The 23,197-nt window shown below is 37.8% G+C and overlaps 1 protein-coding gene across 2 annotated transcripts; it reads left to right on the top strand.

Annotated features, from left to right (window-relative positions):
* Positions 1–597: 597 nt before the first annotated feature.
* On the top strand, positions 598–21,421 carry LOC113679945 (ATP-binding cassette sub-family C member 4). 2 transcript variants are annotated; one of them, XM_089192294.1, is made up of 30 exons: positions 600–729; positions 2,011–2,121; positions 2,446–2,566; positions 3,297–3,512; positions 3,772–3,861; positions 4,548–4,711; positions 5,228–5,353; positions 5,752–6,001; positions 6,566–6,685; positions 7,382–7,426; positions 8,184–8,225; positions 8,415–8,606; positions 9,208–9,302; positions 9,726–9,767; positions 9,993–10,079; positions 10,487–10,583; positions 11,185–11,358; positions 12,323–12,463; positions 12,909–12,946; positions 13,786–14,045; positions 14,805–14,884; positions 15,213–15,363; positions 15,911–16,150; positions 16,815–16,915; positions 17,552–17,746; positions 18,599–18,754; positions 19,458–19,547; positions 19,679–19,851; positions 20,339–20,444; positions 21,017–21,421. In XM_089192294.1, exons 1-30 carry the CDS (start codon positions 653–655, stop codon positions 21,329–21,331), a joined length of 4,095 nt encoding a protein of 1,364 aa, XP_089048420.1. In that variant the 5' UTR covers positions 600–652; the 3' UTR covers positions 21,332–21,421. The 2 variants fall into 2 exon arrangements, with proteins under 2 accessions (XP_027052728.2, XP_089048420.1); XM_027196927.2 differs by lacking the exon at positions 9,726–9,767 and having other exon boundaries at positions 598–729.
* The last annotated feature ends 1,776 nt before the right edge of the window (positions 21,422–23,197 follow it).

The following is a 23,197-nucleotide window of genomic DNA, read 5'->3' as shown; positions in this document are numbered from 1 at the left end:
AAAAAAAAAATTTCCCCCACTGATTTCGGTGATCCTCTTCTATCCCTCTTGTAAAATATAAAATTAAGCTATGCAGGCAAATACACGCGAAGAGGCCAGACTAAATACTCCAAGAACCGTGATGTCCTCCACGGTTTAATTTTTCAAGTTAAGCCGGTGACAACTGTATTTCTATCTCATTGCGAGTGTACGCTTTAGGTGGTTCCCTGAACTCGATTTGCTACTAATTTGCTAATTTTAAGAAGCTCAGGGTTTCTTCGGTGCTCCCTCCCTCACGTGGGCCAGACAAGCAGTATCAAGAAAGATTTTTCAAATACAGAAGGTAATCGAATGTGTTACTATGGGTGATGACACAATAAAGACCGGCTTCACCCAGCTTTAAGAGCACAAAGATGGGGAAATGGCACCTCATATTCAAAACCAACTAAGCTTAAGAGAAATATTTAAGAAGCCCGCGCTATCATCATATTGCAAAGGAAAGTCATTAAAGATATCCTAGTCAGAGCCAAACTTTGAAGGCAGAAGATTTAAAATCGCTTGAAGGCCCGTCACACTTAAGAATTCATGAAAGTCACGCAATCCTATCTTGTTAGTCTCCCCATTCCTTCTCTCCGTTCTTTTTCTTAAGAACATTACACACACGGGAAGAAAGATGGAAAACATCAGGATACACACCAAGGCCAATCCAATGGCCAAAGCCACAATCATCGGCAAGTTTTTAACTTTCTGGTAGGTTTATTTATATATCTGTCATTGAGTAGAATCCAATTGAAGTATTGTTTTGACAGACAAACCTCAATCCCAGATGAGGGTTCGTTCCACTTCTGCCGCCTCACGGTCACACCGAGTTACATAATGTTAGTTATTGACCAATGAATCGATCTCTTCAGACTTTTCACAGTTTCCACAAAGTACAATACAATTATTTTATCGTAGAGTTGGAAACGGATCATCTGGACTTCTGCTCTCCACTGTTGAGTGTCTTTTTCAGTCATAAATTGATACGTGTCGACGTTGTCCCAACGTTCAAATCCAACCAATTAACGCACTTCAAAATTTCTGTAGTTTTGCTGAAAATAACCGAACCTTTTTTATATGCGCCCTCTGTAAGCTTGAAAAGACTTTTGCATAACCCCATTCTTTATTATGCAAACAGTTCTTGGATAAAGGAAATAATGACGAAATTAGTCTTGGATTGCCAGTAATGGGACTGTGGCTTTCTTGGAGAATAGGGTAAAATTTCCGCACAGCCCTATACTACATCATGCATTCTGTTCTTATATAGAGAAAACAACGACAAAAACAATACATTGCCATTAGGAAAACAGATTTGTTTTACAATAGTATGGGGCTGTGCGGAAATTTTACCACATAAGATTCTCAGCTTGTCGTTGCAAGCCTCTGGCTGTGTTACTCCTCATTGAATTTCTCCTCAAACATTCTTCTCTTGCCTATTTTTGAATGCTACACCCTCAATTATTATCACTAAATTCACAACTTTTGATTCTTCATTTACCCTTCAAGCTATCATATACTTTAACTGAAACTATACTGTGACACCTGTATCAACTTTCACACTCCCAAGGCCTTAATATTGGTTCTTCCAATTGTTTGATCAATGAGAAATACCTGTCTGCACGATAGTATATTGACATCATAGGGAAAATTACATCTTCATCACTCACAGGGGTCAAAGAGCTAAGTAGTGTCCACTTGATATAAAGCGATCATTTTATTTAATTTACAGTAACCTTTCAACCCCTAAGATTGACTAGTGTCTAATTTGTCTTCACAATATCACCTGTGAATCACACATTCAGTTAGGTTACAAGAATAAAGGAAATGATCACCAAATAAAGAAGCCCTTGATTGTAGTTATTCTTCATGTCAGCTCCTTAGGAAATATGTTGAAAAAAACAGTATTGAGGTTATATAAGTATACTGGTGTCATGTAACAGATTGTAGAGGATGTAAGCCAATCTGATTATAAGTTAAAATCATCATTTTCAGGTGGATGAACAATTTCTTCAGTAAAGGATACAGGCATCCCATTGATAACTCAGATATCTATAAAATTCTGCCTGAAGAAGAGGCTAAAGGACTGGCTGATAGACTTGAAAAGTTTGTTTAATAATCTTTTTTAGTTGTTTTTTTTAAGTTAGAAATGGTTAAATTTGTGATAAAATTGTGTCTCAGGAGTATAATTTTAGACCCTTGTTGGTATGCTTAAATAGACTTAATTTTTGGTCTCCATGTGGTATCTATGGAACAATTGTTTAGCTTAGTCTTGGTGAAATTAAGTGGTAGACAACCTCCTTGGTGAATACTTGTGGAGTATTCATTGTTGGTATGGAGGAGATTGAAGTTGATCTGGACTAGTGCATTGGCCAATGCTTAGGCTAAATTAGTTTAAATGTAATGTTACATGCTATTTACTGTTTGTAGACTTTGGAATGAAGAACTGAGAGATGCCCAGAGGAAGAGTAGAAAACCCCGGCTCAGAAATGCTTTCATTAAGTTCTTGGGAATCCGCTATTTCATGCTTGCTATTTTTCCAATAATTGAGGTGAGTCTGATTTGTTTTTTGAAACAGTTTGGCGCAAAGAAAATTTTAGCAAGTAGATAAACAAGAATGAGTCTTTGCCACTCACATCATTACATATTTATCTTGCATATTAAAAGATTTTGTAGCAGTTGCTAAGTCTTGGTTATGTGTCTAGATTGAATGAATTGTATATAAAGGTTGTAACTGTTCTGACTTGTAACCAAGGCAATGGTGATTGCAACATTTGGGATAACATATTTAATGTGTGACAGTATAAATCCACATGTTCCTCTCTTTACTTCATCGATTCCAGTAAATGTTTCTTGGGGTTTCATTTAGTAATTTTTGAGTACTCATGGACCTAAAAAAAGCCTCTTGTTCTCTTTCTAGCAGTGCACTTAGAGGATGAATATTGAAATTAGTAATGTGTGCAGAATACTGCATGCAAATCATGCATGTGATCTGAAACATGCATGATCTGAAACATTGTGGAAGGATGCCAGAACATTTAGGTTGTACTTTCCTAGATTGTACTATATAAGTTTTCATTAATTAGCAAAATTTTGGAAAAATTCGGAAATGGGGTTGTATTCAACATAAATATTGTTTAGGGAAGTATATGAAAAATTGATATCATTAATTCTTACATTGATGTTATGCTAATGTTAGAAATAATAGGGATATGTGCCAATCAAAGATTGTTAGTGTCTGCAGTAATTAACAAGTCATCTGTTTTGCTATTTTTGTTCAGGAAGGATTGAAAGTGTCAGCTCCTCTGCTTATTGGCAGACTTCTCAGTTACTTCCAACCAGATCCAGCCATCAGTCGCACTGATGCGTACATTACAGCTGCACTTCTTTCTTTGTGTGCATTTTCTGAAGGAGCCTTACATGCTCCCAATTTTTTCATCAATCAAAGGTGCGGTTTGCATTTGAGGCTAGCTGCAGGGTCGCTCATATATAGAAAGGTTAGTAAACTTAGTGCTATTGATAAGAAATTATAGATAATTATTATGTATTAGGATTAAAATGATTATTGGATAGTTTTGTGATGACCCATGATGATTGTTCAAAGACCTTTGATTACCTTTTTAATAAACTTGCAAGCTTTCTGTGTTACATGTGATCACACTGTGATCACAAAATGTTTTAAGTGGGAAAGTTAAAGTTTCCACCCTTGTTTATTGTTCTTTCTAATAACTGACATGAATGATTTTCATCTTTCAGGCACTGCGACTAAGTCATGTGTCTTTTATCAAAACAACAACTGGTCAAATAGTGAACCTTGTTACTAATGATATACAAAGACTGGAGTCGGTAATGAAAACTTCTGATCTCACTTACTTATTAAAAAGAGATAGGAGAGATGTCAGGGAAGGAGTTTATCCTCAAACCAATCTTATGATTGTGAGAAGTCAGATCAAAATACAAAAAGAGCTTTTCATCAAGGTGTTGTGAAACCAAAATGAAATTAATGAAGTTGACCAATCAGGACAAAGGGAAACTAATTAACCCTTTAACTCCCAGATCAGATTTGTAATTCTCCTTACTGCCAACCGTACAATTCTTATGATCTTAGTTCAGAGAATTTATTACTGGTTCGACGAATTATCCAAAATTGATATTTTTCTTTATTCTCATCACTTATCTGGTTCATATTGTATTGATATTGTAAGGAGAAATTCTATCTTGGTCACTTGTGGGTGTTAAAGGGTTAAAGACTCAGTCAGAATGTAAAGCTGTGATTTTCATTTGTTGGCTAAGTTACTCTGATTACTCAGTACATTTGAAAATTAAAAAGAGTGAAAAAGAACTGGAGGACTGTCCAACATCTTGGTAATGCATAGTTTGACTATTCATTAATAAGTCAAAAAGTAAATAACTAGTTTTGTATCTTTGTTTGAAAAGGTTGTTGTCTTCTTGTCATGGATAAATGTACAAATCAAATGAAAAGGCAAAAAAAATTATTTACATTATGGTTGTTGGTATTTTTATTTTGGAAGGTGACAGTATTTTTTCATTATACCTGGGTTGCTCCATTGATGGTTGTTGTCATAGCAATCCTTTGTTGGCGTGAAATTGGAATCTATATCCTGCCTGGCATTTTCCTTTTCCTGCTTCTCGGCCCTTTTCAAGTCTATGTTGGTAGATTCTTTGCAAAAATGAGGTAAATGGAATGTGATATTTTTATAGCTGCCAACTTTTTTGAGGCAGATGTGTGACTAGGTGAGATATGTTCATCCTAAAAGATGTATTGATTGTTGATGAGGACTGGTCATATTGATGAAAAAAAATTCCATGATTTCTGAAGATTTCACAAATATTGCTAGAGGTGTCTTGAATAGTTACCAATTAGGCAGGAGGGGCTACAGCCTTCTCCTTCTTCCCCACATTTCAGTGCCAATGATATTACAAGCACAACATAAAATTAGTGCAGTAAAATGTTTTGCCTCTTACCGATAGTCTTTTAAAATTGTTTCATCAGGATTGTGCTGACAAAATTGTATGATTTTTTTTTGTGGTAGGACTTTTTTCATTTGAATAGCTCTGGCTTGTGGCATAGATCAAGGCAATTAGAAGGGAGAATTGCTAAGTTAAATGGGATTATGGGAGTTAAAGGGTTAGAACTGCAAGTTTTAAGGAAAAGGATGATTCAACTTTCACAATATTCTTTTGCAATCAGATCCAAAACAGCTGTCCAAACAGATGAAAGAATTAAGATGATGAATGAAATTATATCAGGGATGAGAGTTATTAAAATGTACACTTGGGAAGAGTCTTTTGCCAAGCTGGTGGCAGAAATCCGAAGGTACAGTCTGTCAAGAAGAGAAAATTTACGACTTACAATCTACAAACTGCATATACTAGGTGGCAGTCATTTACTAGAAATAATTTGTTGTAACATTTTGCAGGGGTAATGACATTTCTTTAACGGCACAAGGGGAGTATTATTTAAAATCAAATCAGAATTGGATCCCTTCGGAGTTTGTTAGCATATACACTGTATTTCATGTATTACGTTTTTCATGGATGCAACATCCCTATCAATCAAAAGGAAAGTTATTTTTAGTAAAAAAAATGTATCTCAATTGAATTTTACAAACAGTATTTTACGCTGCAGATAAGGTTGTAACCAGTATAATGATAACTCCAAGAGTATTTTTTATTTTAACCCCGTAGTGTGAAATCCTTACTTTACTCTTTCAGGAAAGAAACCAAAATGGTGAAGCACACTTCTTTTTATCGAGCAATCAATTGTGCATTTTATCACTCTGCATTGGCAATTATAAGCTTGGTAGTTTTTACTGTGTACGTGATGACTGGCCATATCTTAACAGCAGAGAGAGTGTTTGTTGTTTTGGGACTACTCATGGCTGTGAGGGTTTGCTTTACATTGTTCTTTTCTTTTGGTGTGATGTATCTCAAGGAATCAGCTGTTTCAGAGAAGCGTGTGCAGGTAAAATGTCATTATCACTGCATATACATACGGGTATATATACGTGCATGATGTAAAGAATAAGGATCAAAAAGCTAAGCCCTGGCAAAAGTCATTATGGTGTTATGCGGGCAAGACAGAAATTGCGTGAAATTAAATGGTATTCCCCCTTCTCCAGTCCTAGTAGTGTGGTACTCAACTTCTCTGAAATTTTTCTTAACACAATATAAATGTATATACATACATACATACATACACACACACACACACACACACACACACACACACACACACACACACACACACACACACACACACACACACACACACACACACACACATACATACATACATACATACATACATACATACATACATATATATACATGTATATATATATGTGTTGTGAAACAGGCTTGTAGGGATGAAAGTATAGTCTCTCTGTTTTTTTCCCCTTTTGCAACATATATCGCACTCTACTTCTACGTATTGAGCACTGTAAAATGGAAAAATCAATACACAGACTTCCTCTGTGCGTGTGTGTGTGTATTCTTAACTTTATCTTATATCTTTTTCACTTGTAAGGCATTCTTAGAGTTGGAAGAAAGAGAGCCAAGTGTGTCTAATGTCATTGAAAATGGTGTTAGCAGCAAAGACAATGTACCACTTCTAAAGTTGGAAGGAATCACAGCATATTGGGACAAAGTAAGTTCCTCATTAATGAACTTGTTACTACATGCAGTTCCTGATTAATAGACATATACTTAAGACTTACCCCTTCACTTAACTAGAGATGCCACCCTATGAGAAAATTATATTCTACTAAAGCCAAATCCACCTAACTTGACTTCCCCCTCCCCCCCTCATGAGAAAAACTTATGACAGAATTCTGTTATTGGGTTAATGATCATTCAATGAGACTGTTAGTTACAGGGTAGAAATGAAAAAAAAATTGAAATATTAAATCTTTTGTTTTGACACAAAGAAATATAGCTAGGAAAGATGTTTATGTCATTTTGACTTTGGAAAATAGAGAGTAACATGAAGAGTTAGGGTTTTTGTCAGTTAAAGTTACCTCTGAGTGGGAGATTATTTTGAAGACTTGTGCAGAGACCAGGAGTTACTGTTAAGTCCCTTTGTAAGATGAAACTAGGATAATCTTAGAGAATGGAAATATTTGTTCACATACTGATCAGTTTTCTGTTTTATCTCATTAAGCAAACATATCATTTCAAAAGACAGAATCCTGTTAAAGAAATAGCATTTATTGTAATCTTTTATTCACAGCTTATGCTGCTTGGTGGTAGGTGGTGAAATACATGATTATAAAAAATGTATTTGTATTAGCAGGGATCTCACAAATGATGTAAATGTATTAAGTACAATTATCTTTCTTTTCAGTCTTTGAACCCCACACTGAAGGACATTTCTTTAGAGGTCAAACAGGTAGGTAATCAACTTCACTGTCTTGTAGCATTACATGTATGAGCACATCACGACAATATGGTAAGGGAGGGAATTATTTGCTATTTATTGAATAGTCTATTTTACAGTTACCTTCTTGGTTGCTAAGCCTTTGAACAGGAGTGAGGCCAAGGGTGACCTTGTTATGATACCAGCATTGCTGTTTTTCAAATGTAAATTACTTTGTTATCATGCTAACTAGATATTGGTCACTATCACAACAAGGTCACCTTCAGCCTCACTCCAAATCAAAGGCTTGACAATTAAGTACATAGCTGTAAAATGGCCAATTAGTAGCAGGGCCCAAAGACAAAACGATTGATTTTAGGTCATGAAGCACGAAAGGATCCTAGGGAGGTCCATAAAACTTGAGCAAGAGCCAATAATTTACCCTGTGGAGTCCATTCTTTTTCTCTCTTCTCTTCTTCTTGAGTTTGGATCTAGCAGTGCTGTATATAGGGCCTTTTGGCCTTTTTTGAACCTGTTTGAGCCATTGCAAACAAGCTTCTGACATGAATTGTATTGTTATGGTGTTTTTCAATAAAAAGATGTGTGAGGCTGTACAGGTCATTGTTAGTAAAGTTTTGCTTTTTTGCAATAAATGGTTGAGGTAAAGGGATAATTTTTTCTTTTAATAAAACGAGGCAGCATATTTTTGTCATGCTCTGATACCAGAAAATTTAGGTGTGCTTTAGGGATAAAAATAATATGTATTTAGATGAAATCTTTTTTTTTGTAGGGAGAGCTTCATATTGTTGTTGGGCCTGTGGGTGCTGGAAAGGTGACTAACATTTTTTGCATAATTTATGTATTTAGTAAAACTTAGCAAATGGAAGTTCATCTTGCAGCCTATTGTACATGATTGTACCTGACCAAACAGAACTTCAGTTGAGCTTTTTTTTATCACTACACAATTTGCTAATACATGTGTCATTTTGGTTTTATTTTGGTGTCATTGTGGTTCCTTCAGTCTTCACTTTTGATGACTATCCTTGGTGAATTGCCAGTTTCTGAAGGCATCAAAAAGGTTCATGGAAGAGTGGGCTATGCCTCTCAGCAGGCCTGGATATTCAATGCAACAGTGAAAGAAAACATTCTGTTTGGCCAGGATTTTGATGAGGATCGGTACCAACAAGTTATTGAGTGTTGTGCTCTAAAAAAGGTAGTAACAAATTGCTTTTGTAATGGCACTAATCAGTTTTGGCTCTCACTTTGAGTTGAATCAGAGTACAAGCCTTAAATGATTCAGGGTCTTTATGGGTCTTCAAATGTTTCTGAATTCATGGAATTTTACAATTTTATTTCTCAGGTCAGGAAATTATTTTTTAAGGTCTTGATCTTACAGTAGTTCATGGAGAACATGAATTAAACTAGACCTTGAAAATACATGTAATTGTTCTTCTATTGTGCAAAGGAGGGGAAGCTGTTTTGTTTAACCTTAGATGTTTTAAGGTTTCTTCAACCTCTTATAAACTTTATCATCTGCCAATGGATCAACTGAATTTGATTGTAAATTGTACTTGCTGCATGTAAGTACAGTAAATCCCAGATAACTTGAATTCCTAAGGGAAACAAAATAAGCGTTTGTCAGTTTACTTAATGGGTGTTTGATTTAGCTGATAGTAAACAACTGAAAAGATGGGTTAAGGAAAATCAGAGCTTGTTCGAGTTGTCCTTGGGTTTGAGCTAACCAAGTGAGAGTTTGCAGGGTTCAGCTGAAGTCTAAAAATTGCTAACATAATTTTTTGAATTTGTAACTACAGGACTTGGAGCTTTTCCCTAAAGGTAATTCAACCATTGTTGGCGAAAGGGGTTTGGTGCTTAGTGGCGGACAGAAGGCTCGCATTAGTTTAGCAAGGTGAATAGGATTGCTTTATTAATTTGTTGTGTTAACCCTGTACACCCCAACATGAGTATGCAAATTCTCTATACTGTTCCAAAAACATTTCCCAAGGTGCTGACCAGGAGAATTTCTTTCAGTTAATAATCAAGAGTTTCCTTATTTGGTAATCATTTCCTATATTCTCATGAACTTGATGAGTGATTCAGGGTGATATTATTAGGAGAAATTAGATGTTAGTCACTCTTAGGGGTCAAAGGATTAATTCTTTATTATTGTTATGCAAATTATTGCAAACTTCATCTTAGCACAGATTGTTACAAGTTATTGAAGGATTTTGTCACCCTATTTACATCTTGAAAAGTTTACCCTAAATTTTTAAGTATATTATCTGCAGTCCATTAGAATCTTCTCTTCCTCAACCATCACATTCTCTTCCAGTTTATCTTTACCTCTTTTATGTTGGAGCACTGCAGCCAACAGGTATCATTCCAGACATGGACAATTTTCAGCAACCCAAAAAATAACTAAATATATTTTGAAATAACTACTTACCATGAATTACTAGCACACTGTGAGGGGATTACTTTGCACTTAGAATACTATATTTTATTACTGGTAATAGTCATAAATATCTCTGCCTACCTAGACTCAAGAACAAAAAGATGTGAGAGTGAATAACAATTTCTTTATATTTTTTCAATGCAGGGCTGTTTATCATGATGCAGATATCTACCTCCTTGATGATCCTTTGAGTGCTGTAGACACACACGTTGGCAGAGAACTGTTTGATAGGTATAGGGACCTAAAGGCTGGTGTTCAATAAGGATGATGTCAGAGTTAAACATTTAATTAATTAAAGTTTGAATTAACAAGGAAAGTCTTAAGCTCAAGACTTATCTAAGACAAGAAGTCTATTTCCCAATAGATAATAAATAATAATAATAATAATAATAATATAGTAATAAAAACAGAGTAATGGCCAGCATAGGTAAAATGTTTGTGATTCTGTTGGTTTGATTTGGCAAAATTTTGTCACTTTTCAGCAAAGTCTGTTTACTTCATTTTAGCAAAAACCTAGTCTTAACAGAGTATTTTTATAGTAAAAGTTTATTTATTCAACTGAATTTCTTATTCATTTCTTTGTGAAAAGAACTGGCAATAAACAAGCTAACTAAGGTAATGACCTGTTCTTTTTACAGGTGCATCATTGGTTTGCTAAAGGATAAAATCTGTGTACTGGTAACTCACCAGCTACAATACTTAAAAGATGGTACTTCAATATTATGTTTGCAAGAGGTCTGTATTGCAAAAAAATTTTAATTTCAAAGTGAGGTTGTGAATGAATTATCTATAAGTGCTTAGCACCTGTCAGAACTGGCAGGCCGGACTAGGATTTTTAAAAATGCGTAGTTAGCATTTCTCTGGATATCTTCATTTTCTGGTTAGTTCCATTGGAAGAATAGATTTCATTTAGAATTTAACTGATCTCAAAACATTTGTCTTGAAAAAAAAACATACTTTTTTTAGTAGATGTCAGAGTTGTTGTTTTCACCCTGTAAGACAATGAACACCCAACAACAAAAATGTTGAATTCAACAACAAATATTGCAAAGGGGTTTAGCTACTTGCCACGATATTATTAGTGCATTTCTGTCTAGCTCTTTACTTTGAAAGTGATAGTTGGAAAAAATGTTTCATATTCACTGAATTCACCATATTGTTCAAATTTAATACTTTTCAGTTTTTCACCTTCTCTTTTGGCAAAACCATGTTATCCTGCCATTTCATTTTCCTATCAAATGCCTCTGGGTACATTTCTGGGTATATTGTTGTCCTGACTGTTAGAAAAATTTGCTGTTGCTTTTTATTCATTTCTTTTAAACTTGTTTGTTTTCAGGGCTGTTGCATAGGTCAAGGTACTTATTCAGACTTGGCCAATTCTGGTCTTGATGTACAGTCTCTTGTCTCCTTACCCGAGTCTGATGATGATAGTGCCATTGAGGCTGATGATATTGAAGTAAAGGATAAGGAAGGGGGTAACACCACTCAAGCAAATGCTGTAAAAGCCAAGGTAAGAAATTTCATTATTGTTTGTCAACCTCTTTTGATAATTCACATGTGAGAAAGAGTAGAAAATTGCTTTACTGCACTATTTTGTCATGCAATGAACACAAGAAAAGTAATATACTTATGTACAGCTGGAAGGTTTAACCCTTTAAACCCAAACATCAGCAGGTATAGGTAAAGGTTGTTAAGCAAAGTCAGTACTCGAGCCAAGTGGCCTGTCTAGTCAGAGTTTATCCCAGTCTCCATAGCATGAAGCACCAAGGAGTACATGTGTTACTACTCCTCAGTGAATGCCAATCCATTGCAAGGATACTCCCCAGATTTTTATCGGGCTTCCCTGGCAATTTACCAGTACTCATTTGTACTCCTGGGTGGAGAGTGACACTGCGATGAGAGATGACTTGTTTTGCTTAAGAACATAACACAATGACCCACCAGGTCTCAAACCCAGACCTCTTATTCAAAAGTCCAGCGCACTGACCATTAAGCCACTGTCCCTCCTACCATTAGTAGGTATAGTTATAAGTTACGTTAGATTTCTTTCCAAAGATCACAAAACAGTGACCCACCCTGAGTTTTAACTTGGACCCCTTGGTTCAAATGATAGCGCGCCAGTGTACCATCAACAGATGACCCACCCAGAGTGACCCACAGTGACCCACCCAGAGTTTTAACTTGGACCTCTTGATTCAAATGATAGCGCGCCAGTGTACCACCAACAGATGACCCACCCAGAGTGACCCACAGTGACCCACCCTGAGTTTTAACTTGGACCCCTTGGTTCAAATGATAGCGCGCCAGTGTACCATCAACAGATGACCCACCCAGAGTGACCCACAGTGACCCACCCTGAGTTTTAACTTGGACCTCTTGATTCAAATGATGGCGCGCCAGTGAACCACTAACAGATCAAAGGTCTGATGCAAAACAAATAGTTAACAATAATTTGTTACTATTTTTGTTAACAGAATTCATCTGAAATAAAAGCCGCAGTAAAAGAAGATCGCCATACTGGGACAGTGACTTGGAAAGTGTACTTTGATTACTGGAGGGCGGGAGCTGGATTTCTTAAGGGACTGATCCTCGTGCTACTTGTCATTTGCACCCAGGTAGATAGACTAATTACGTCTTAGATATCAACCTTAATATTTCTTGTCAATTGAGCTGGGCAGGACTTGAGGTTAACTTGTTGGATAATGACGCAGCCCATTATTTGCAAAATTGAGGGATGAGGTGATTATTTAGCAAATTCCACTGAATAGACTTATTAAGTGAAGGATTTCCCACGTAGTCATATGGTGTCTTTGTTTTGGCTCTTCAAGTTGTACCCCATCATGCTGTTTTCAAAAGTATCGAAAAACCTTTTCCGTTACAAAGTCTGTAAACAGCAGACGAGCTTCGAAGTCAGGCTTCAACGTGGTTCGAATCCGTGACTACCAGATACTACCAACTGAGGAAAGTTTTGGAGGTTTCTTCTTTCCCGTGGAGGAATAGTTGAACATATTCATACCCATTCCTTAGGACAATTGATAACAATCTTTTTTCAACTTTTAGGCAGTAGTCATGCTTTCAGAATGGTGGCTCGCTCATTGGTAAGGTCCTGTTTTTATTTGAAATTCTTTTATTACGTACAAATATTCAGAAAGTTATTGGTCTGTCCCAAATTGTCATAACGTCATGAGACGGGTATTGACCACAGTCACGTTGGTTTTACCGCTTTCTTAGAGACCGCGCATTTCATTCCATCAAAAAATTATCAAAAAGACTGAATGAAGTGTTGAACTAAATAAATTCAATAGCATCTAAGTTGTTGTACGTGATGACGTTTCCTGAATGTTCAGTAAAAAAAACTTCTTGTTCCGGACATTCAAAGCAATTTTCAATTGAGTGTTGAAATCAATCTGGGATTGCTTTCGTTTTACTTAACTTTGCTCTGTGATTGGTTCAGAAAACTCGTTCCATCGTCTCGACCAATCAGATAAAAAACTGTTAAAAAATTGGCGATTAGGTCCAATCGAGCTCTCCCGCGCTTCAAGCAGTGTGCTTGTTTTCGCTTTAAGCTCTCATTGGCTGATGATAATGTAAACCTTTGTTGTGATTGGTTGCTGGGATTACTTTGTTTTTGGTCTTTTAACACTCGATTCAAAACTTCTCGATGAACATGTTGAGAGTTGAGTTCCTATCATTACACTTCGTTATTACATGTACTTTACTTATAGAGACGGTTTGAAACCAGGATGAATAGTCAATCGTATGGTGTGCTACTTTGAAGTAGGCTTGTCCTAATATATACTCTTGTCGGCGAGAGTTAGTGACCAGTAGAAGTCACTAAATGGTTATCTTCAAAATTAGCTTCTTGAGGAAGATCGCAATATTTAATCAAAAGAAGATCTTCTCGTTTGACTCTGTGTTGGTGCATGTCAAATTTCAGGGCGGATGAAGAGGAAAGACGCGCCTTCGAAGCCGAAATTCTTCCAAGCAACTCAACAATTCAGGCGGAGGACCTTGACAAATTCAGGAAACAGAACATTTCTATATATGCAGGCCTCGTGGTTGGTACATTCATTCTAGCATATGCAAGTGCAGGTGCCTTCCTCTTTATTGCTGTGTCTGCATCGCAGAACCTTCATAATAACATGTTCAGGAAGCTTCTTGGCGCGAAAATATATTTTTTTGATACAAATCCTGTTGGTAAGTGTTTTTTGAAATGCTGGATGATAAATAATGTTTGTACTTTCTTTTCAGTCATTCTGGTTATTTAATGCTTGAAATGGGAATGGCTTTTGTTAAAGTACCATATCTTATGCCAACAAGATAGCAGTATGGACACTTGAAAAAAGTCGTTGCCAATCAAGTGCATAAAAGTGTAGTCCTGATGTCATAATAAACTACTCCTAGTTCGTCAGTGTAGTTTATCATTTCATTGGTCTTGCTTCACTGCGCTCTTTGATTGGTGAAGCTAGTAACCTCAGAAGGAAAACGGAACGAAGAAAATTTTTCCAAGATGCCCAAAGCCTCTGCCCTAAAACGAAGCAAAGTGCGTAGTCTTCGATAGGAAAGGAAAATCAGTCTAAATTGTTATGTAGATACCACTAGTTTGATTTATTATCAAAGGGGTTTTTGCACTCTGCTACAATTTGAAATCGACGGCGTAAGATCTCGGCAGTGGTTTTTGAAACATGTTAGGCTGGTTGCTCGTTGTAAGTCAAAGTTGTTATCGGCTCCTTGTGATATTTTTCCTTCTTCTGATTGGCCGTACAACACTCGGACGAAAACCGTTATGATACAATAAGTTATTTTGAACAGAAGTTTTGTTTTTGTATCCTTTTTCTTTTTATTTATTTATTTATTTATTTATTGGCAAAATCTGACCAGGCTGGCCGAGTTCACTTGCAAGCTGGTTTGAAGGGGGGCTTATTAAGTTATAAATTGATTTCCTTTTCGTTTCAGGACAAGTGTTAAACAGGTTTTCAAAAGACATTGGTCAGATGGATGATCTTCTACCTTACACATTTTATGATTACTCTCGGGTAGGTGCCGTCAGGTGCGTTTACGTGTTATTTTCCGTGGTAAATTTTTGTCAAAAGGCTTTCTTGAAACTACCCACAGTTTTCAACGGATCCACCCCTCCAAAAACGCGGTAATGAATTTCACTTAACCTCTTCAATACCTAGACTAAGTTGTGTTTGTCGGTTTATTCTTCTATTAAAAAAGTATGGCAGAATTCTGGACACCTGTCTAGGCGGGTGATTTCACCAACCAGGGGATGATTTGGGATATTTGATAGCCCCGATGACAACTCTTCAAATTCTTTAATTGCGTGACTCATTTACACCTTATTTTATATTCACCACATAGCTGATGCTGCAGGCATTTGCAGTCCTCATGTTGAATGTGGTGTTTGTGCCATACTTGCTGGCAGCAGCTATACCCATCGTGCTTCTGTTTCTGTTCATACGTCACTACTACTTAAAGACCGCCAGGGAAGTTAAACGTATCGAAGCAATGAGTAAGTTGCGACTTGTCTTCTTTCGCGCAAAGCCAATGTATATAGAGAGGGGCTGAATGTTCACGATATTTGAAAATAACGTTTGACAATGATAGGAAAGTATCGAAACGAAATCGTAGAAGATCTAGGAAAGAGTTCTCCCGTAGAGGTTAGGTACGGAGAAACCTTAAGTTCCAGACAATAAGTGAACCAATTGTTTTAAAGATTACTTTCATACCCGTTGCGCCATATAAAAATAGAATTACAGGGAACAGGGTAAGGGTATCTTTGGATTACTGGGAATCGCCATTTTTTTTCAAGGGGTTGCGGTGCGGGGGGTGGGAGGAGGGGGAACGTACGGACGATATTGTGACACAGATAAACCTGGTCTATCTCATCAAAGAGTTTTCTGTAACTCTGAGGTAGAGCACTGCACCGCGAGGTTCGGCGTTCGATCAAGTGTTGAGGCGCAGTTGTTTGAATTGCTCCACGCTTGTGACAAACGAATGTTATCTACTACGATGTTCCATTTTAATAAATTGCATTTCGATTTCTGTTTCCCCTTTAGACCGGAGTCCATTTTATTCCCACATATCCACCAGTCTTCAAGGCCTGACCACCATCCGAGCTTACAGAGCAGAAAATCGATTCAAGAATCAATATGATGTGTACCAAGATAACCATACCGCTGCTTGGTTCCTGTTCATGACTGGATCGCGGTGGCTTGGAGCCAGGCTCGACTTCATATGCACAGTGTTTATTGCCTCAGCAGCATTTAGTCCACTTTTTCTGGCGGAAGGTGGAATTCGTAAGTGAATTTTCTGTTGGAGGTGGAGATTCTCTGGTTCTCCAGTCACTACATAGCTTCGCCGTTGGTCCTGTGAATATTGGAAATTTCCTTTTTTCCCTTGGCGAAACGTTTTGTTTGTTGTTTGGGGTTTTAGACAAACTCTTAATCTTCCTCAATTCAACATTGAAATAAGCTGGCGCCGTTACCTTTTAATGGCACGCGTGAAACAGGTTGAACGAACCCTTTATTAAATTTTTTTCACCAATCTGAAACACCGTCCAAGTCTGGCGAGCAGTTCTGAACCAAACCTTTTTTATACCTTGATACATTGTTACCCTTGTATTTCCCTGCAAACATCTTACGATGTTAAGTTAGAAGCATCCGAATCCTTTGAAGGCTTCTATAGGTCAACATAATTCACTAGTGTCTCGCTATTGGTTGACGCCTTTCTTGTTACTGTGATTTGTTTGGAGTTTGATGGGAAAACAGGTGAAAAAATGGCTGGTACCTTTAAGTTTCTACTTTTCATTTCAAAAGTTACTTTTTTACGGTTTCACTTAGAGCTGCATTGATTCCCGTGTAAATCACAAAGTTTATGCTCATATATCTCTACATTTCTGGCGTGTTCTTGTGGAAATGTGTTCCTGAATTGCAGTTCCAGCTTTTCAATATTCTTTCCTAGGTATGTCTGCAGGAATAGTCGGCCTAACCCTGACTTATGCCAAGATGTTAATAGGAGGGTTTCAATGGTGTGTGCGACAGAGTGCTGAAGTGGAAAATCTCGTATGTGGCACAATTTTATCATTTTTAACTAGTGTCTTTTTCAGGAGACGTATGCTCCAGAAATCCTATGTTGTTTCCCCTTACTCTCAATACTACCTGATGCCCCCCAAAATCTTCCACCGCCCCAGGTGATAGAGAGTGACTGGTCCTCTACTGGGTATTGAAATTTTAAACGAAAAGACATGTTACACATTTTGATAACAAATCGCAGTAGGTAGTTAGCTTCTAACTAGCTAGTCCTTTTGAATGGTGGAGATAAAAATGATGTGGTTTATGGAGCACCCTTCTCTTTTAATTATGTTATTTTGATAACGCATGAGTGTAAGAAATTGTACAGTTGTGAGTCCCCATCTTCAAAGTTTCCAACTTCATACAAGGATGCTCTGCCGCTGATCCGTAGAGAACTCGTTTTTATGTGACAAGTGTCATTCGTCCTGTGAGAAGGAGGGGAAAAAAAAAAGGAATAATTTTGGTTCGCCTGTCGATAGCACAAAGAGGCTTGTCACGAATTCCAACTTTAGTACCCCGTATTGCCAAAGAAAGAGCCTCTCTACCGGTTGTAATTTATCCGGATACCTTGAAATGGAATTCATTTGTTGTCTTACAAGTCTGACGCTTTTTCCTATTGTCCTTCAGATGACTTCAGTGGAGCGTGTTATAGAGTACTCAAAGTTGGAACAGGAAACCCAATCCCACGACAAAACTGTTTCAGTACCAAGCAGTTGGCCTCAGTATGGGATAATTACATTTGAGAGCTTTTACTACAGACATCATCACACAATGCCTCAAGTCTTAAAGAAATTAAACTTGTGCATACGGGCGCAAGAAAAGGTACGTTTGTTTCCAAATATTTTTTCAACTGCTTCGTGCCCAGAAGTCTCTTAGTGAGTGAGGGAAAAAAATCTATGCCTGTTGTTTGAAATATGGCGCTGATCATGTAGGTAAGAATACAGCAATCACCATGCACAAGACTAACACTTTAACTCACTTAAGTAAATGAAGTCTTACTTAGCGCGAGGTTATTAGGCAATCAGCGGATCTCACTATTTTTTTTGAAATGTTTTGAGAAAACAAGTGATTTCCAGTGTTACCAAAAGGCTGCCTTGACCTTGCTAGTAAAAGTCAACGTGTAGAGAGATCGGGATGATTGTTTTTTTTTCATCCGAGTTGAGTCGCCTTTTACGCCACAGTGTGACTGCTGTAAATCCTCATGGGTCGATTGTTTTCTAAGGTTTTGAGACAGAGGCTTTTAAGAGAGGATGGAGGGGGGGGGGGGGAGGCAACATCCTCCAATCTTCCGCCCCTCCTCAATGATTATCGTATTTCTGTGGTTGAAAACCCTGGAGAGTTTAAAACAGAAACCAAAAGGGCAGGCATTCAAATGGAAGAGTATTTTGAACTGGGACGCTACCATCAGCTTAAACGATTCACTTGCCGTCTACGGATCGCCCTTTGCATAGCGTTTTTATAGCATTCTGTTTTGCGCCGGGTTTCTATCTTAAAGTTCTTACATATAGGAGAGTAAGACGGAAAAGAGACTTGGCAATGCGTTTATGGTAAACAGTCTACGGTGTGTGAGTTAAAATGGAACATTTTGACTTGAAACCAAGGGCCGAAAAGAACGTGAGATTGTGTTTCAAAGTGACGTCTGTTTTCTTGTTTGGTTTTATTTTGTTCTCCGAGGTCGGTGTTGTGGGCAGAACTGGAGCTGGTAAATCATCATTAATGGCGGCGTTATTCAGGATGGCTGAACCAGAAGGCACAGTTCGTATAGACGCTGTTCCCATCACGGATGTTTCATTACGTGACTTGAGAAGCAGCCTATCCATAATTCCACAGGTAACGCAATCCTAAGTCATTGGAGGTGAAATTCGGCTCCGAGTCAGAGATTAGCTCAAATAAGAGTCTGGGAAAATGTGGGAAATGTTGCCTATTTCGTGAAAGAATCACCTATGGGCTTACAGGTGAGAGGACGAATGGCAGCATCTCCTTCTTTGTTTAATTTTAAATCCCTACAAATGTGAAGCAGCTCTTTTTTTGGTCGTCCAAGTAAACAACATTGGCAAGGAAATGTACGCCACGTACCTCAGGATAAAATATTTTGGATGTATAATGACTGATAACCAAATTCAACCAATCAACTGCGCTTCAAAAACTCGATGGCACTTTCCACCAGTATGGATTTTTTTCTTTGAAATTTCTTTGAAATTTCTTTGTAATTTAGAAATATTTTGGGAATTACTCTGTGTCGAGAAGAACGACTTAATCGAGAGAAAACTTAACTGTACACAGTAGCACTGGTTAGTTTGGGACTACGAAATTTGCTCACATCTCCTAATTTCGAATGTCAATGGTTACACGAAAAAATAATTTCGGACATTTGGACTTGTTCATGGTTTGCTGAGATTGATGGTAACATTTTAAGTGAATTTTTGAATATTTTTTTCAGTGGCCTCGGGACCAGACTGTTTTTTCTTTCTTTTTTCTTGTATTAAGTTATATTTCTTACCTATGTGAATATATATTTTTTTCTTTTATCAAGGACCCCATCCTATTTAGCGGAAGTCTGCGGAAAAATTTGGATCCTTTTAATCAATACAATGATACAGAAGTTTGGAATGCCTTAGAAGAGGTATTTTGCAAGGAAACAAAGACTGAAAATAAAAGCATGGAAATAAAATACAAATCTGAGAATTATGTTTCTAGTGAAAGGAAACAGTTGCGTGAACTAAAAGTCTGTGTTGTCGCATGTCTCCTTCCCAGGTGCAACTCAAGGAAACAGTTACTGAATTGCCTGATGGTCTGAACACTAAACTAACGGAGGGAGGCTCGAATTTCAGCGTTGGACAGCGGCAACTTGTATGTCTAGCGCGCGCGGTCCTGAAGCACAACAAAATACTTATCATTGACGAAGCAACAGCGAATGTAGATCACACGTATGTATTTTTGTTATTTTAAATGGAATTATGGGACAATCCTGAACACACGAAGAAACCAGACTAACGTTTCGTACTCCGGCTCAGATAACTTATTTCTCGCTGCGTGATTAGTTTATTGCACTAGCAGTGTAAACTGCGACTAGCTCCATAATGCTGCAGTATATGCATACTTCAAATGTGCCAAAAACTAATTGGAAAAAAAAATGATAATAACAACAAATGAATTCTGCGGAGTGCGTTGTGCTGGCTTTTAAGAGAATGAAACCCTTGACGGTTGAGAAAGCAAAGAATAGCGTATATTGCAAATGACTTTCTGTGGAAATTCTTTCTTAGGGTTTAAAATTGGACAACCAGGGTTTATTGTAGCCCCTTAAATAAATCTTTTGCTTCATTGCACATGCCAACAATAAATCCTGGAATGAAAGACCACAAACGTCTCTTTGTTTCATTTGCGTAACTAATTTTTTAAAAAATTTTTCGTTAGCACGGACGCTTTGATTCAGGAAACGATTCGCAGCAAGTTCCAAAGCTGCACAGTGCTCACTATTGCTCACAGACTTAACACCATCATGGACTCTGACAGAGTAATGGTAAGTTTGAGTGCACAATATGCTCTGTATGAAGTTGCGTGATCAGTGTTTGGATAGGCAATACGTCCTTGTGATTGATGTCATCTCTCATTTTGGCTATGTTTCGAAGTTAAACGTCTCTCTTCTCTTCGTGGTTGAAGTTTTTATGAGGCGGACAGGCGGAGACCTTGCTGCTCCAGCCTTTAACTTCCTGTCTTGTTCGCCTCTAGTTGTTCCTTTCTCAGCTGTCTGTATCGCATGCTACAGACCCCTTTGAAAGAAGAACGAATTAGCCATATGTTTATAAACGTTGTTTTTTGGCTGAGATAAGATGAACTCTTTGCCGTTTGATTTCAAACGTATATTGGAAGGTGTCGGGCTCTTATTCCCACCTGGTACTCGGATTTTTTCTTTGTTCCTCACTGTTGACAAATACCTAGCATCTTACTCTACTCAATTCTCAAGCTCAAAATTTTGCATCTCTTTGCATACAGGAGTTTTAAGGGTATTCGCCTAACATATTCATTGACCAGCACACATAATAAACTTTCACTTTTTGCTTACTTTTGTTGTGTTTTTCACTTTAATCGTAGGTACTTGACGAGGGGAGACTTGTCGAGTTTGACGAACCTTACCTTTTGCTCCAGAAAGAGGACAGTCTGTTTTCGCAAATGGTGGAACACACAAGCAAACATTTGGCGACAAACCTATATGAAGTGGCGCGCCAGTCATTCTTTTTGAGACACAAACTCAGCGATGATGACGACCTACTAGATATGTTACCGAAAGTCAAAGTTGAAAGTCCGTTACAGGAACTGAATATTGACAATAGCAGAACGCCTTCACCAATTTTAAGATCTAGTTCCTCCTTAGAAAAAGAGAGATTACTGTATGAAACAACAGTTTGACTTCTTATGTATCACATAACAGTTTGACTTACTATGCATCAAACAACAGTTTCACTTACTATGCATTAAACAACAGCTTCACGTATTAAACCAGAGTATGCATTGTTCTGTTTCCCTTGAATAATGTTCTTTAATGTCTTTAACCCTTTTCTGACAAGCCTCCATACTAGGCCCCCTACCAGGCCCCTCTCTAATAAGCCCTCTCCTTGATAGGCCCCGTTCGCCTCTAAATGCCCCTCCCTATTACGCCCCTCGCCAATAAGCCCCCTTGTGTAGAACTTCAATTTAACTAATGTTTCCCCTCGTCCGTGAAGAAAACATTGTAAACCAGCAGTTGTTTTATTCAGTGTCATTCATCCACGCCACGTAGCGTTTCGGCAAATGATATACCTTCATCCAAAAGCCCGTGTTAGTCTCCTTTAAGAATATCGCAGTTTTTAATAGCCTTGATGGTTAATCACTCACAGTTATCTAGTAAGCTAGTTATTTTTAGACTGTTTAAGGTTGGTTAGTACAACGTACTCCAGTATGGAGGCTGTTCTTCATATTTTCTTGCGTCAAGGTATAAGAGGTTGAGATAATCATTATTTAAGCATATAATGAGAGAAAAATTGAATTACGCTTCAACGTTGGTCAGGATCAGGAAAGATAAACAACTATGACCCAGTTATAGGATTCTAGAATAATTTTAAAAGAAAGTAAAGCGCTAGGAAATCCTATTGTAAATTGAGCTTTGTATATTCGTATATTCGTTGGGTGTTTTTGTGTAAGTAAAGTGTTATTTTGCACTTCGCGGAGAGTGAATTTTTATTGGACTTTCATGTGTTTGTTGACCCTCCTATAAACCAAGAGCAAGAGATCAAAACTTGTTTATAATCTCTTTCCGAGAGCCCTGAGTTATGTCAGGTGCATGTCAGCGGTATATTCTTTCATATCGTGTCAAGTTAGCTAACATGAACGATAAACATTCTCAGAGGTTTTATATAAACTGAGTTACCGGCGGTCTGCCGCCGCCTATGAGACCTCTTACTTCCTCCTTTTAACCTTCTAAACCCAAAGGGTGGTCAGCATCTAATTTCTCCTTACAATATCAGCCCCGTATCACACATTAAGGTCATGAGTTTAAAGAAAATGCTCAACTGCTGAAGAAGCTCTTGATTGTAAAACAAGTTCTCCTTGTCAGCACCTGAGGAAATGTACGGAGAACAGTATGGAGAATACGTAAACTGATGTTAGGGTGGAAAGGGTTAAGCTAACGGGCAGGCTCTCGTGTTCGGGTTTCACCAAACTACCCAGACACAAGCTTATACCATTGGCAGCCGCTTATGAAAAGAGGTTAGTGAAACTCCGTAAGACTAGTCGAAAAAAACCCTCCCAAGGCCACAAACAGCCAATCAGAGCTCTCTCTCACAACCCCTTCATAGCCCTACGTGGGCGCACACACCTATACACACTCCTTTATCGCCTTACACAGCCTCACACCACTAAACACAAACCAATGTAGCTCCAAACATCCATAAATAGCCCTATAAAGCCCTACACAATCATACTAAACCCCACACGGCCCTTACTGAACAACCTAACACAGTCCTAAACCGCCTTACTTAGCCAGACATAGCCGTATGCAGCTTTGAATAGTCTCACATAGCCCTGAACGGTATCCGGTCACTTCGCAAACGTGTCACTTCGCAAACGTCCTCGGTCGATTCGAAAACGCATCCCAGTCGATTCGCAAACGTAATATGAATCAACGAAAATCAACAGAAGAGAATCACGTTACTTTTAATCATTATAAATGATGAATTGATTGCGTGACTCGACTGATCGACGATTTTCACTTTATCAAACCACTTTATCGATCACTTT

Source organism: Pocillopora damicornis, chromosome 13, assembly GCF_964200805.1.
Source record: "Pocillopora damicornis chromosome 13, jaPocDami1.2, whole genome shotgun sequence".
NCBI lineage: Eukaryota > Metazoa > Cnidaria > Anthozoa > Scleractinia > Pocilloporidae > Pocillopora > Pocillopora damicornis.
This window is presented reverse-complemented; position numbering and strand designations above follow the sequence as displayed.